The 12,661-nt window shown below is 32.1% G+C and overlaps 1 protein-coding gene across 2 annotated transcripts in view; it reads right to left on the bottom strand.

Moving 5' to 3' along the window:
• The window catches only part of LOC102807785 (plexin domain-containing protein 2-like), an 80,387-nt gene that overhangs the window by 54,593 nt on the left and 13,133 nt on the right, over window positions 1–12,661 (bottom strand). For both annotated transcript variants that reach the window (XM_085501078.1, XM_085501079.1), the window contains exon 3: window positions 9,569–9,697. In XM_085501078.1, coding sequence (XP_085357204.1) covers window positions 9,569–9,697 — 129 coding nt within the window. The remainder of the gene's footprint in view (window positions 1–9,568; window positions 9,698–12,661) is intronic.

Genomic DNA, 12,661 nt, shown 5'->3' with positions numbered 1-12,661 from the left:
AATGTCCATAACATATGGAGTAAAATGGATTCCAATATGTGTTAGCACATTGATAACCATACAGCACTGTGCTGCTTTAAATGTCCATAACATATGGAGTAAAATGGATTCCAATATGTGTTAGCACATTGATAACCATACAGCACTGTGCTGCTTTAAATGTCCATAACATATGGAGTAACATGGATTCCAATATGTGTTAGCACATTGATAACCATACAGCACTGTGCTGCTTTAAATGTCCATAACATATGGAGTAAAATGGATTCCAATATGTGTTAGCACATTGATAACCATACAGCACTGTGCTGCTTTAAATGTCCATAACATATGGAGTAAAATGGATTCCAATATGTGTTAGCACATTGATAACCATACAACACTGTGCTGCTTTAAATGTCCATAACATATGGAGTAAAATGGATTCCAATATGTGTTAGCACATTGATAACCATACAGCACTGTGCTGCTTTAAATGTCCATAACATATGGAGTAACATGGATTCCAATATGTGTTAGCACATTGATAACCATACAGCACTGTGCTGCTTTAAATGTCCATAACATATGGAGTAAAATGGATTCCAATATGTGTTAGCACATTGATAACCATACAGCACTGTGCTGCTTTAAATGTCCATAACATATGGAGTAACATGGATTCCAATATGTGTTAGCACATTGATAACCATACAACACTGTGCTGCTTTAAATGTCCATAACATATGGAGTAAAATGGATTCCAATATGTGTTAGCACATTGATAACCATACAACACTGTGCTGCTTTAAATGTCCATAACATATGGAGTAAAATGGATTCCAATATGTGTTAGCACATTGATAACCATATAGCACTGTGCTGCTTTAAATGGATGGAAAATTTAATATTTGTGTACTGTAAAATACTTTATTTTCGCTATTTTTGCTGAAAGAATGATTCAGTGAAAATAAAATCCAGCGAATATACTTTTTTACATTCAACTTGTCAAAAATCAGTGAAAATAAACTCCATACAAAACATCCAAAAAGTCTTTTCAGAGAAAATTAATTCCAGCTAAAATAAAGTATTTTACAGTAGTTTTGATTATGTTAATTAGCAATATGACAACCATATGTTTGATATATACTTAGCTCACGATGTATGAAGTACACTACTATGGGGCCTACCAATGTGTTAATGACACTCTATAATGATCACATATTTTAATTGTTGAATTTAATTTTGTTTATATACCCCCGGTAAGTATGTGTGTAACAGCTTAATGAGAAATCTGCGATTTAATTAATATATCTTTTTAATGCAACCAAAATAACAATTATGTATATAATACCTAGCTTTAATTTTGCTTAAGACAAAATCACTATTTTGGACATATCACAGAATACACATGTCATAGAAGTGAAAATTTCACGGTGATATCATCAAATGATAGATGTAGGCATGGAATTAAAATGAAGTCTCACACCTACATTCATTTTTTCTTGACTCAAATATTTCTGGTCTAGTAGCAAAAATAATATAATTTATTTTTTGTAACCGATGCTACATAACAAAAAAGGGAGCAGGACACATATAATTGCTAATACTGTATTTGTTCAATACATGCTTACATATGCATATATGACACAGCCTATCGTATATATAAGAATAAGTCTTGATTAAGCATTACGATAGAGCAAATACATTGACAAAAATAACTGTTATGCCCATAAAAGTGCAGGCATGGGAATTCATTCGGTTTATTGCACAGACTCTTCTTTAGGGTCTATGTAATTTTCATTGAGTATAAAGAACATTCAAATTGTTATGTTTTTATAAGCACACATACATTTTGAGTGGTCTTATAATTAGGAACTACATAATACTGTTTTATTATAAAACTATTTTCGAGATCTTTACATCTGCAAGCTGTTCTCTAATTGTTGTATTTTGTAAACAGTTCAAAATCGTTAATTATCCATTTGCATACTTCATTGCGCATGGTTATTGTAGCCCATTCGCTTCATACTATTTACATCGCACGCTGACCGTGCCTCGTCATTTCTGTTACGAAGCCTTTATACACTACCCAATTAAAACAAGTGAACCATATTTCAACAAATATAATAAATTAAGGCCCAAAATAGAAATACATCAATTAACGCGCCTAGTAGAAGGAATGCTATTTTTCTCTATTAAAAGCCAAAAATGTTGTTTTGATGAAATTTTAAGTATAGCTAGCAAATTCAAAATTACATTTATGATGAAAGGGTCAGCCCTCACCCAAATGTAGTGAAGAGTGTTTTCTTTATTTTGTAACAAATTGTATGTACCGGAATATATATTCTGCTAGCTTTTTTTAGTGTAGATTTGTTTAATGCTTGTTATTGTTTACATTAGGTGTTATTTGCAATAAACTGAAATGGTCGGGTCACCTGAGGGTAACTGTTTTGTATTAATTAGTGTCCACATAGAGTAATTAAAAAAACCCATAAAATATCAATTACTAAACTCTTTATAGTCAAAGTGACACCATGGGTAGCAGGGAATTATTACATGTATTAAAGTAGTGTATGGTTTGAGGAAGCTTAACATGCGCTTGGCATTAACCTTTTCACTACCAGACTTCTCTCGCCACAATTATTCAGCACATTTTTCTTATATTCTTTAATATTTCTGAAAATGAATCCTATTTTTGAAGACAAAAGACAAAAAATTGAGTCAATTTTCAGTTTTTACTCAGAAAGTTTTTGTGCCAATCTTCTGAAGGGAAGTGTAGACTATAAACATTTTTGTGAATTTGTGATGAAAAGCGGGAACTGGTGGTGAAAAGGTTAATGAAGCTATAACAAAATATGCCAGTTTCTTTATTTTTCTATTTACACATTTTTTTGGGGGCTGATATGGACACAGTTTAATTTTGCAGTATGCAGGGTTCAATTGCAGGGATGAGAAAGAGAATTTTAATTTTCAGCAGAATGAAAAGTAGACAGGCTCCGAGAACTGTAGCTGATCAAATCGTTACAATACAGACACTGCGCCATTCCCGGGACCTTGTACTTGCCGATGAAGTCACTCAATTTTTTGCACGGTCAAAGTTCCTAATGTCTTTATGTCTTTAATGCCTTTATCGATCTCTCGCACAGCTGATTCGTTGTCTTTTGTAACCAACGATCCAACGCAGCTTACAATTGAAACAATAAAATGGCGTCGATGGTAAAAAGAAAAATGAAAGCTCTTCACTGATTGGCCCGTTAGAGCAAACCCAGCCAATCATGTTAATCGTTACGTATTACTTTGAAAACTTGGAAACCACATCGGATTTTACGATTGCACTGATGAAAAGAGTCGCGAACATTCCGCATTGGAGACACCACTAGTTGTTTTCCTTCGACCATACACTGATACAGGCCTCTTGCAGCTGACAATAATGACCCGACAGCGTGTTTACTTCCGGAGAATGAACAAGATTTGTATTCTTACCCCCCTAAAATTTTCTCTTCGGATTTATAAGTTTGAAAAAATCGATCCCTGGGGCTTAGAAATCTGCGGAATTCCCTGAATATGATTGCCAATCATTGTACATGAAATTTGACTTGATTTACATTACTGTACAAAGTACATTCAACCGCTAATAGTCTATATGCACAAACAACCTATACTCATGCAACCTGAACATGCTTTTAAATGGCAGTAGTCATCGCATTGCGCATGTGCGACATTTGTTTTGATAAACATACACTAATTACCGCTGGTGACTCCTTCAATACCTTCCAATCACCTAAAAATACTACCTAATTAAAGCTTGGTAATGTCTTTATTTGTACTCATTGATCTGCGCAACAGTCAAAGTCGCCATCTTTGTTTGTATGAGACCCATATATCTCGCACATGCGCAGCGCGAGATGTTTATAAAAATAGTCAGCAGCTCTTCTTTCCAATGTCACCTTGAAATTTGGAGCGGCAGTGGAGTAAAAAAGCTTTCAGGGTTTCAAATGTAGTGACTTAATTGTGACTTGTGGTATTCCCTTAGGCATGTCTGCAAGTTTTGGTCACAGAGGTCTTGTAATTTTCCGTTTCATTTAAATGAAAGTAAAGTCTATCGTATGGATATAACAGAGATAGATGCCACAGAGTTACATTACAAAACTATTTCCAGCAATAACAAGTGAAAAAATGTACTATGTATATGGTATATGTAACAGGTGAAATTAAAGAACACTGTATCTAGAATTGTGCTGTACAAAAATCAAAGTATTATTCAAAAGTATTTATAGTGTTTCGTAGTAGGAAAATATTTCTGAATGTAATGGGGGTGATGCTAGACTCCAAAGGGCTGCATGACAGCTCACTTGGAGTATAGTAATTTCCAAAACTATACACCTCAATTTTTGTTTAATATAACTATTTTTAAACTTCACCAACAAGCGCAATTTGACTGAATCACGAAACAATCCCTTTTTCAATAATGATAGAAAAATTTGCATTTCAAAATTAAGATTGCCATGTAGAGATCAGACAACTGCTTGCATATTCTTGATCAAATAATTAGGAAAATCCATATTGATAGTGAATTACACCACCAGAAGTTCCAGGATGTGTGACCTTTTGTAGGTCGTGCATATGGCCTTTTGTTTTTTTTAGTCATGATGTGCTGCTGAATAAATAAATTATTATCCCCATTCTTTTTTTTTTTTTTAAATGTTTTTGTGCCAGGCGACAGTTCCAAACATTGAATGTCACTGTTGTCTCTCCTGACTTTTTTTTGTAAGTGCTAATTGCAAGTGCTAGTGCTGACACATAGTGCATTTTGCAAGAAGTAATTTCCTGTTTGGGACTACATGACAGGGCTGTGTGGCCATCTCCCTATCAAATGGCAATTTTAATGCGCTATCCTGGCGTCAACCAGGCCCGGTCGAACACAAGCACCTGCGGACCTTAACCAAGGTTCCCCCAAAGTCGCATTCGCTAGTGAATGAATCTCGGCCAGTGGAATTGGCCTTCCCATTGAGTCTGTGGCACACTCACCCAGGGTAGGGGTCGACCCTTTGATGTTCAGCCTAAGGTAGGATTTGAACTCGGGTCTACCGATCATGAGTCTGATGCGACAACCACTATGCTACCAGTGACCGGTTATTATCCCCATTCTAATAATTAACTTTAAATTGGATTCCCTCAGCTGCCTTATAGGTAGGTACAGTTTCTTATATTACTTCAGCTGCAGTTATACAATATACCTTTGACAAGACAAACAGCATCTAATGTTACCAGGTATATGTAGTTTAGACCATGTTAGTGACTGAATTTCATTTCCTCTCTTCTCCCAAGAGATACTGAAAGTGTTTTATTTCCTTCAAGGAATTGATAACAGAAAACCCCAGAGTGATCAATTACACTGGTAAAACAGTGTAAAAAGTGGAAAGTGCTGATAAGTTAACTGTTATTATTTTGTTTTTAAATAAATGTAACTCTGCACAACAAAGTTTTACACCTTTCACAAATTTAAATAATATTGCATATTTTTGTTCAGATTTTTTCCAACAAAATGTCATGAAGACATGATAATCACCATAAAGAAATTACAATCTTTTTTGGGGCTTTGAGTAATAAAGCTAATTAATAAACATGAACACAAATTAATTATAATAAGTATAAGAAAACAAAGTTACTAAATGCTTCTTTTCAAGTTTGCATTATCAATGTATTGGATTAGTGTTTTCAGTAAATGTTTATCTGATGCGTTGATGATTGTCTTGCATTTTTCTGTTTTGTCCATCTCATGTAAATTAGTAAATATTTACAAGATGTAACGAAGTGAATTTCATCCTTTAATACATTGAATCCTCTAATAGGTAATATATATATTAACACACTTTCAAAAATTAGCAAAGAAATTATAAAGAATAAGCAGTAATATATGTACAGAAATTTTTGGCAATAAACATTATTATGTCTTAAAAAGGAATATTGTGAAAAAGACAGTGAAAATAATTTATTTCCCCAAGATTTACAGAGAATTTTATCAAGTATCAATCAATCTCCTTGATACTTAAACACCATGGTTTGATAAATTCTCAAATTTATCTCATTTAATTGTTAGTGCAGCTTTATTCAACAAATAATACATGTGTCAATCCAATTTACAATTTTCAGTAGGAATAAACTCACATAAACTACTGTAAAACTTGTATTTTTAGCTATTATGTTTAAATAGTTACTGTTTCATGTATTCTGCATATTTTCTTTTTAATTCACGATGTAGAGATAAATTTTTAAAAGAGTTATTTTTACAACAAGATTATTAGAACTTTATCTAAACTTAGGTTCAGTTTACACAAGTCATTGGTTGAGTTCAATTGCTTACAATGCCAAGTAGCTATAATTGTATTCACAGTAGCTGTCCTTGTATGTAGAGTTCCATGACATTGTCAGACCACCGGTTAATGCATGATCCACTATGTGCATATCATATGTGAATCGTTTGCATGAATAATTAATTTTTACATACACAATGCATGCAAATTCAGTGACAAGCCAGCCTATAAGAATTGTGTGAAATTATTTACAATATCAGTATTAAACGGACATAAATGTACAAACGATGTATAGCAATTTAGAGATAAAAACCATACATTCAATTCATATGAAATTTGTGATAATATACTGTAGAACAGGATTGCTTCAGTGAAAATAGATTTCAGCGAATATACTTTTTTTCCCATATTTCACATTAAACTCATTGAAAATAAATTCCATACATAAAAATTCATGTCAATAATGTATTCATTATATACAGATCAACTCATTGCATATGATCTTATCCCTTATCCCATTCCCATGTACTTTTATATTCACTTGACTAGATAAGGGTTGAAGCATTATATATAAATTGCACATCGATCGTCTCTTCTAAACAGATCAAGTACAGTCAAATTCTGCCACAAACATCTGCTCAGTTCAATATATGTAATTACCGTAGTGTCTGACAAAGCACAATAGATGTATTTCTCAGTATAGAATTATACATACATGTACCACTAACTTTTTTTTTTTACAATATGACAATCTGAGTTAAAAACATTTAGCTAAACATATTTTTTATCCTATTTTTGCAAAATATTTGATCAAGACATATAAACAATTAAGGAGTTAGGTCCATTTGGTACAAAATTAACGAAGAAACCATGAAAAAAACATAAAAATGTACAAAAATGACTTTGACTTCCTAAACGCAAATACCGGTAGCTTACATACATGTAACCTCACTTACATTTTTTATCTACCATGGTTACTGCAAACACAGCAACTTTAGCAATGTCAGTTTATATACTGTTATAATTACCGGTACATAAACTTTATACTAGATTTTAAAAGGAAACAATCCTGTAAAACTACTTTTAATTCTTAAATACTGTAATTTTACTTTATGGGAGATTGTATGTACAATTATTACAATAAAATAAGTCTTACTATTATAGTATTATTTTACTACAGTAACAAGAAAATTGCAAAACATGTAGGTATACATATACGTATACATTTGAACTGTCATTGTGCATACTTTTAATAATTAAAATGTATAGAAAAGTACATTATGAATTATATTTTTCACAGAACTGTCGTAATATTCATGCTTTTTCAAACTAACTGCTTAAAAATCTGTTAGGAACTTGCAGAATTAATTTGTCACAAAATGAAGGCATGTATATTGTATTGTAAGTCGCAGTGTGTGTATATGTACTTCCCAGTTCACCTCTGTCTATACACACAGACTATATAAAACACTGCTTGATTATAAAGGAAGTAATATTTTTAAAATAATGCAGACAATTAATGTCCATTTATTTATTTAGCATTTTTTTTTATGAATTGTATGTATGCTTTATTGTATGTAAAAAAAATGCAGTAAATTTTCATTGTTATTAAATAATGATATTTCAAATCAATTAAATACAAATCATCAGTTAACATTCTTGATTTTGTTTAATAAATGATAAATGAAAAATGCTATTTAAATAAATGCACACCCCATACACAATAGCAGTTAGAACAGGGAAATGAAACCTATATCAGGAAATTTTATTTTAATGGGAAGCAGAATTTTTGTTAGGTAATTTAATTGTAGGGTTTTCATGCATGATTAAAGCTCATTGGCTTATATCCAGCCTTCATAAATTAAGGGCTAAATAGTCTTATGGCCATGAGATATCACACTTATGCATATAATTGGGGTCACATGACCATGGTCATCTGATACATTAGTCATATCAAGTTGCATTGAAAGCTGTTGGGTAGTTCTTGAGAAAAAAAGTGAGAAGGCTTAAAATTGGCTAATTAATATGCAAATTAGGTAATTAATGTGCAAACACCAAACTATCCAGGTCTGCACATTATCCAGACCATCTATGAACCAAGTTTCATTGAAATCTGATTTGGTTCTTGAGATATCAGCAGAAAAACACACACACATTGAACCCATTATGGCAGGTTAGAATTTCATGTAAACAATGTATTCTGTGTTCTATCCTCAGGATGGAGCTACGTCACAAGACATTGCTAAGACGTGCACCATTGTACCATGTATTTCTATGGGATCTGCACGAGCTGGTGTGGAACGCCAGTCGAAGAGCTGGTGAAAATGGTCAAATTCGAGAAAACAACACAAAATCAACTTTGAAGTAGCCCTGGATGACCAAATCTATATATGTTGGACATGCAGTGGCGAATTTTTTGCACTGTTCAGGGGAGTCTCAACAACCATCCCAAAGTACCGATTCCTAGCTGAAAGTTTTCGACCTTTGTTTTCACTGTGATTATTGCTTGGCGGTGAAAATGCTGGGATGTCCACCCCCGAGAATATGCAAATATATCAGAGAGGCAAATGACTAATGACAAGCAAATCAACCAGATACAGATCATTAATTCACCAGATATGCAGATCAGCAAGATACAGATCATTAAAACAGGAAAATATTCACCAGATATGCAGATCAGCAAGTATGCAAATTAGGACATAAGCAAATTGGCAATCAGAATGAACAATGATATGCAAATCAGCCAGATACAGATCATTAAAACAGGAAAATGTTCACCAGATATGCAGATCAGCAAGATATGCAAATTAGGACATAAGCAAATAGGCAATCAGAATGAACAATGATATACAAATCAGCAAGATACAGATCATTAAAACAGGAAAATGTTCACCAGATATGCAGATCAGCAAGATATGCAAATTAGGACATAAGCAAATTGGCAATCAGAATGAACAATGATATGCAAATCAGCAAGATACAGATCATTAAAACAGGAAAATATTCACCAGATATGCAGATCAGCAAGATATGCAAATTAGGACATAAGCAAATTGGCAATCAGAATGAACAATGATATGCAAATCAGCCAGATACAGATCATTAAAACAAGAAAATGTTCACCAGATATGCAGATCAGCAAGATATGCAAATTAGGACATAAGCAAATAGCAATCAGAATGAACCATGATATGCAAATCAAGAAGATATGCAAATATCCATGTATGTGCAGATCAGCAAAAGATGCAATTGATCTTTTTACATGTACTTACCACTGCTGTCAGGTGCCTATCAGACAGAGTTTGGTGCGTCACCACTGTGCCACGATTGGTGGTGTCCAAATCAACCCAGTGTTCGGATCCCCTACTTAGGTAACGAGATTGGTAGTAGTCGTGATGGTCCTAGAAAATATAATTTAACCAAGAATCACTACAATTTACAATGATATTATTAATGATTAATTCATTATGAACCATTAAATTGGCAAATTGGCAATGTGAACCAGTTTTAAAACATTGTCAAACAATACAAAATATGCTGATAACAATATAATATAAAGTTAACGATGTACAATATTTTTTAACTAAAATCTGTCAAACAATAGCAGATACAATAGTACAGTTTTTATTTTTTGTACATATAAGAATTTTCATAGTTACTTCCACTAGTGTTGTTACAAGCAACAACTTCCACAGTAGATCTCAATTAATAACCAAAAATAATTAATCAAAATTATTAAGTTTGATATGTTAAACAAGCAGCCTCTCGGCTGAAATAGCTCCACTGTTAGCATTGAAGATATCATTAGAAAATGAACAAATCTTAGTAAGGTCTACCTGGGGTACCTATATGTATAGTATCAAAGCAACCTGACTTGGGGTTTTCAAGTCAAGTCAAGTCTTTTTACCAAAAATGACAAAAATATTCATCAAAATTATAGAATTAAAGATATAAACAAGGCTAAGGTACAAATACACTAAGTATCAAAGCAATAAGGCATGTAGTTTTCAAGAAGAAGTAAAAAAAGTATGGTAAAACGTTGACAACGACGGACAATCACTTATATGATAAGCTCTGCTTGACAAAGTCGACAGCAGAGCTAAAAATATATCAAAATAATTATGCCCATAAATATTACACACACTCATTAATGATTGGACAGTTAATTTATATGGTAATTTCTGGTTGTTTAGCTCTTCAAATGTACATTGTAAGTGAGAAAAATGTGAACAATTTACACCTACAACTTGAGTGTAGAGTTAAAGTTAAGTTAAAGCTCAGTTAAATCTAATCTCACATCAAATACAATTACTAGGTTAAAAATACAATGGAAAACAATTAAAAGACAAACTAACAGTACAAATAACATAAAGAATGGTTTCCCATGATTCCCTGGTGCTATCCTTGAGACTGACTGGTTTACTTTAAAATAACTGAATTCCCTGCTCAACATTTAATATATAATAATATAATATGAAATTACATGTGCAAGGGGAAATAGATTTTAATTAGAAATGTCATGGCAACAATAAATTTGATTATTAAATTGTAAACATTTGTGTATGACCAACATTTTAATCTGTCTTCATGTAATTGCAATAATAACAGACATGTAAAAAAAGCCAACCACCTCAAATAACTAAACATATACATACAGCATCTTAAATATGGGCACTACAATTTTATTAATGATGAATGTGACTATAAATAGTATAAATGCAGAAAATTTTAATATTGATTCGTTCTTCAATAAATAACATTTGGAGGTATTTGTGTCCATTGTATTAATGACTTTTCCATCATTTTGAAATGAAACTTAGTAAAAATAAATTGGATTACCTCAATCTTTAAACTTCAAGATAGTCACAAAATTTTAAGTTAACATAATTATCGATATCTATAAAATACAAAAAGCAAATAACAAACCTGATTTCATGTTAATAATGAAAACAGTACTATGCCTCACTCAGGTGGCCATTTTGAATCTCAAAATAGTGATAATTTAAGACTTAATAGCACAAAAAAAATGCATTAGGGATCCAAAGATTTTTCAAGATTTCCAGTTACAGAAACTCTGTTGCTGTGTCCAATAAAACAAAAAGAATGTGTTCAAATGAGATTGACCAGCAAATATGATGCAAATTTTCTAAATAAAAAATAATTTCATAACAAAAATGACCACTTTCGAACAGACGTACAAGGTTTTTACAAATGGCTGAATTTTATTATTTGCACTAGTAAACTTATAATATTAATAATTCCCTTGGAATCTAGATTAAAATACAAATGTACCGGGGAGTATGTAGCACTCACATCCTTCCAGCAAAATAGAAATAAATTGCCAACCACCTGTTGCTTCATGTACACCATACTTGTATGCTGATACCATCAGTTGTGTACCTTTAAATCCTGTGTTTATTAGACTAAAGAAATATTTTATTATACTCACTAAAATATTTTGTTCACTTCTTGTCAGTTTGTAAAAACAAAATATGTGTACAAGCATCTTGCCTTCTCAGTGAATGAAGTTTAACATTTATTTCAAGAGAGTGTGTGACTATCTCATACATACGAGGCTAAAAACTTGCTCTTCTCATTACATGTACATGCTTGATTAAACAAGTTGAATTCTTAAACAAACGTTACTGTCTTGATCATTTGTGAAAAGTGAAATGCATATCCAATTTTAGACCAAACTGTGATTTATGTAGAGTAGACCAGACATAACTGGTTTTCTACTGGAACTTTCCTCAAGGCTTTTCGTTATATTAATTTTTTAGAAAATCATTAAGATTTTATCATTTGTCATGCAGTCATTTTGGTAACAAATTGAAAAAACTTTGGCTGTTTTATACCAAAACGAGTGATATGATCACCATATCTAGACCAATGTGTGGGACACTGTTTAAACAAAATTGCTATTTAAAATATGATTCTTTAACCCTAACCCTTAAGTACTTCTACATTGACTTTGCCAGATTAGGGTTAAATATTCTTACCATATATCATGTGTTTCAAATTTATGATTTATATCACCCAGCTTTGTGATTCCTTATTTGCTTTTATGAACATTTTAATGAAATGCAAGTTGACTGAACAATGATGTGTTCCACAATGTTTGGTAAAATATAGTGCCATTAATATATCAAGTTACAAATCAAAATGATTTCAAATCAAAGAAAGCTTAGAAAGAACTCATGCGTGCTGAGAGTATTAGAGAAACAATTAAATTAATTCAAAATTTAAGATTTGCCTTTTCAAACAAGAACTTGGCAACTAATATTTGTCTTATATTTGACCATTATAAGTTATCATGCAAATTAGGTAATTAATATTTTAAGATTTTAATCCAAAACTGAGCAGGT

Source organism: Saccoglossus kowalevskii, chromosome 7 (genome assembly GCF_978046115.1).
Source record: "Saccoglossus kowalevskii chromosome 7, keSacKowa6.1, whole genome shotgun sequence".
NCBI classification, from domain to species: Eukaryota; Metazoa; Hemichordata; class Enteropneusta; family Harrimaniidae; genus Saccoglossus; species Saccoglossus kowalevskii.
This window is presented reverse-complemented; position numbering and strand designations above follow the sequence as displayed.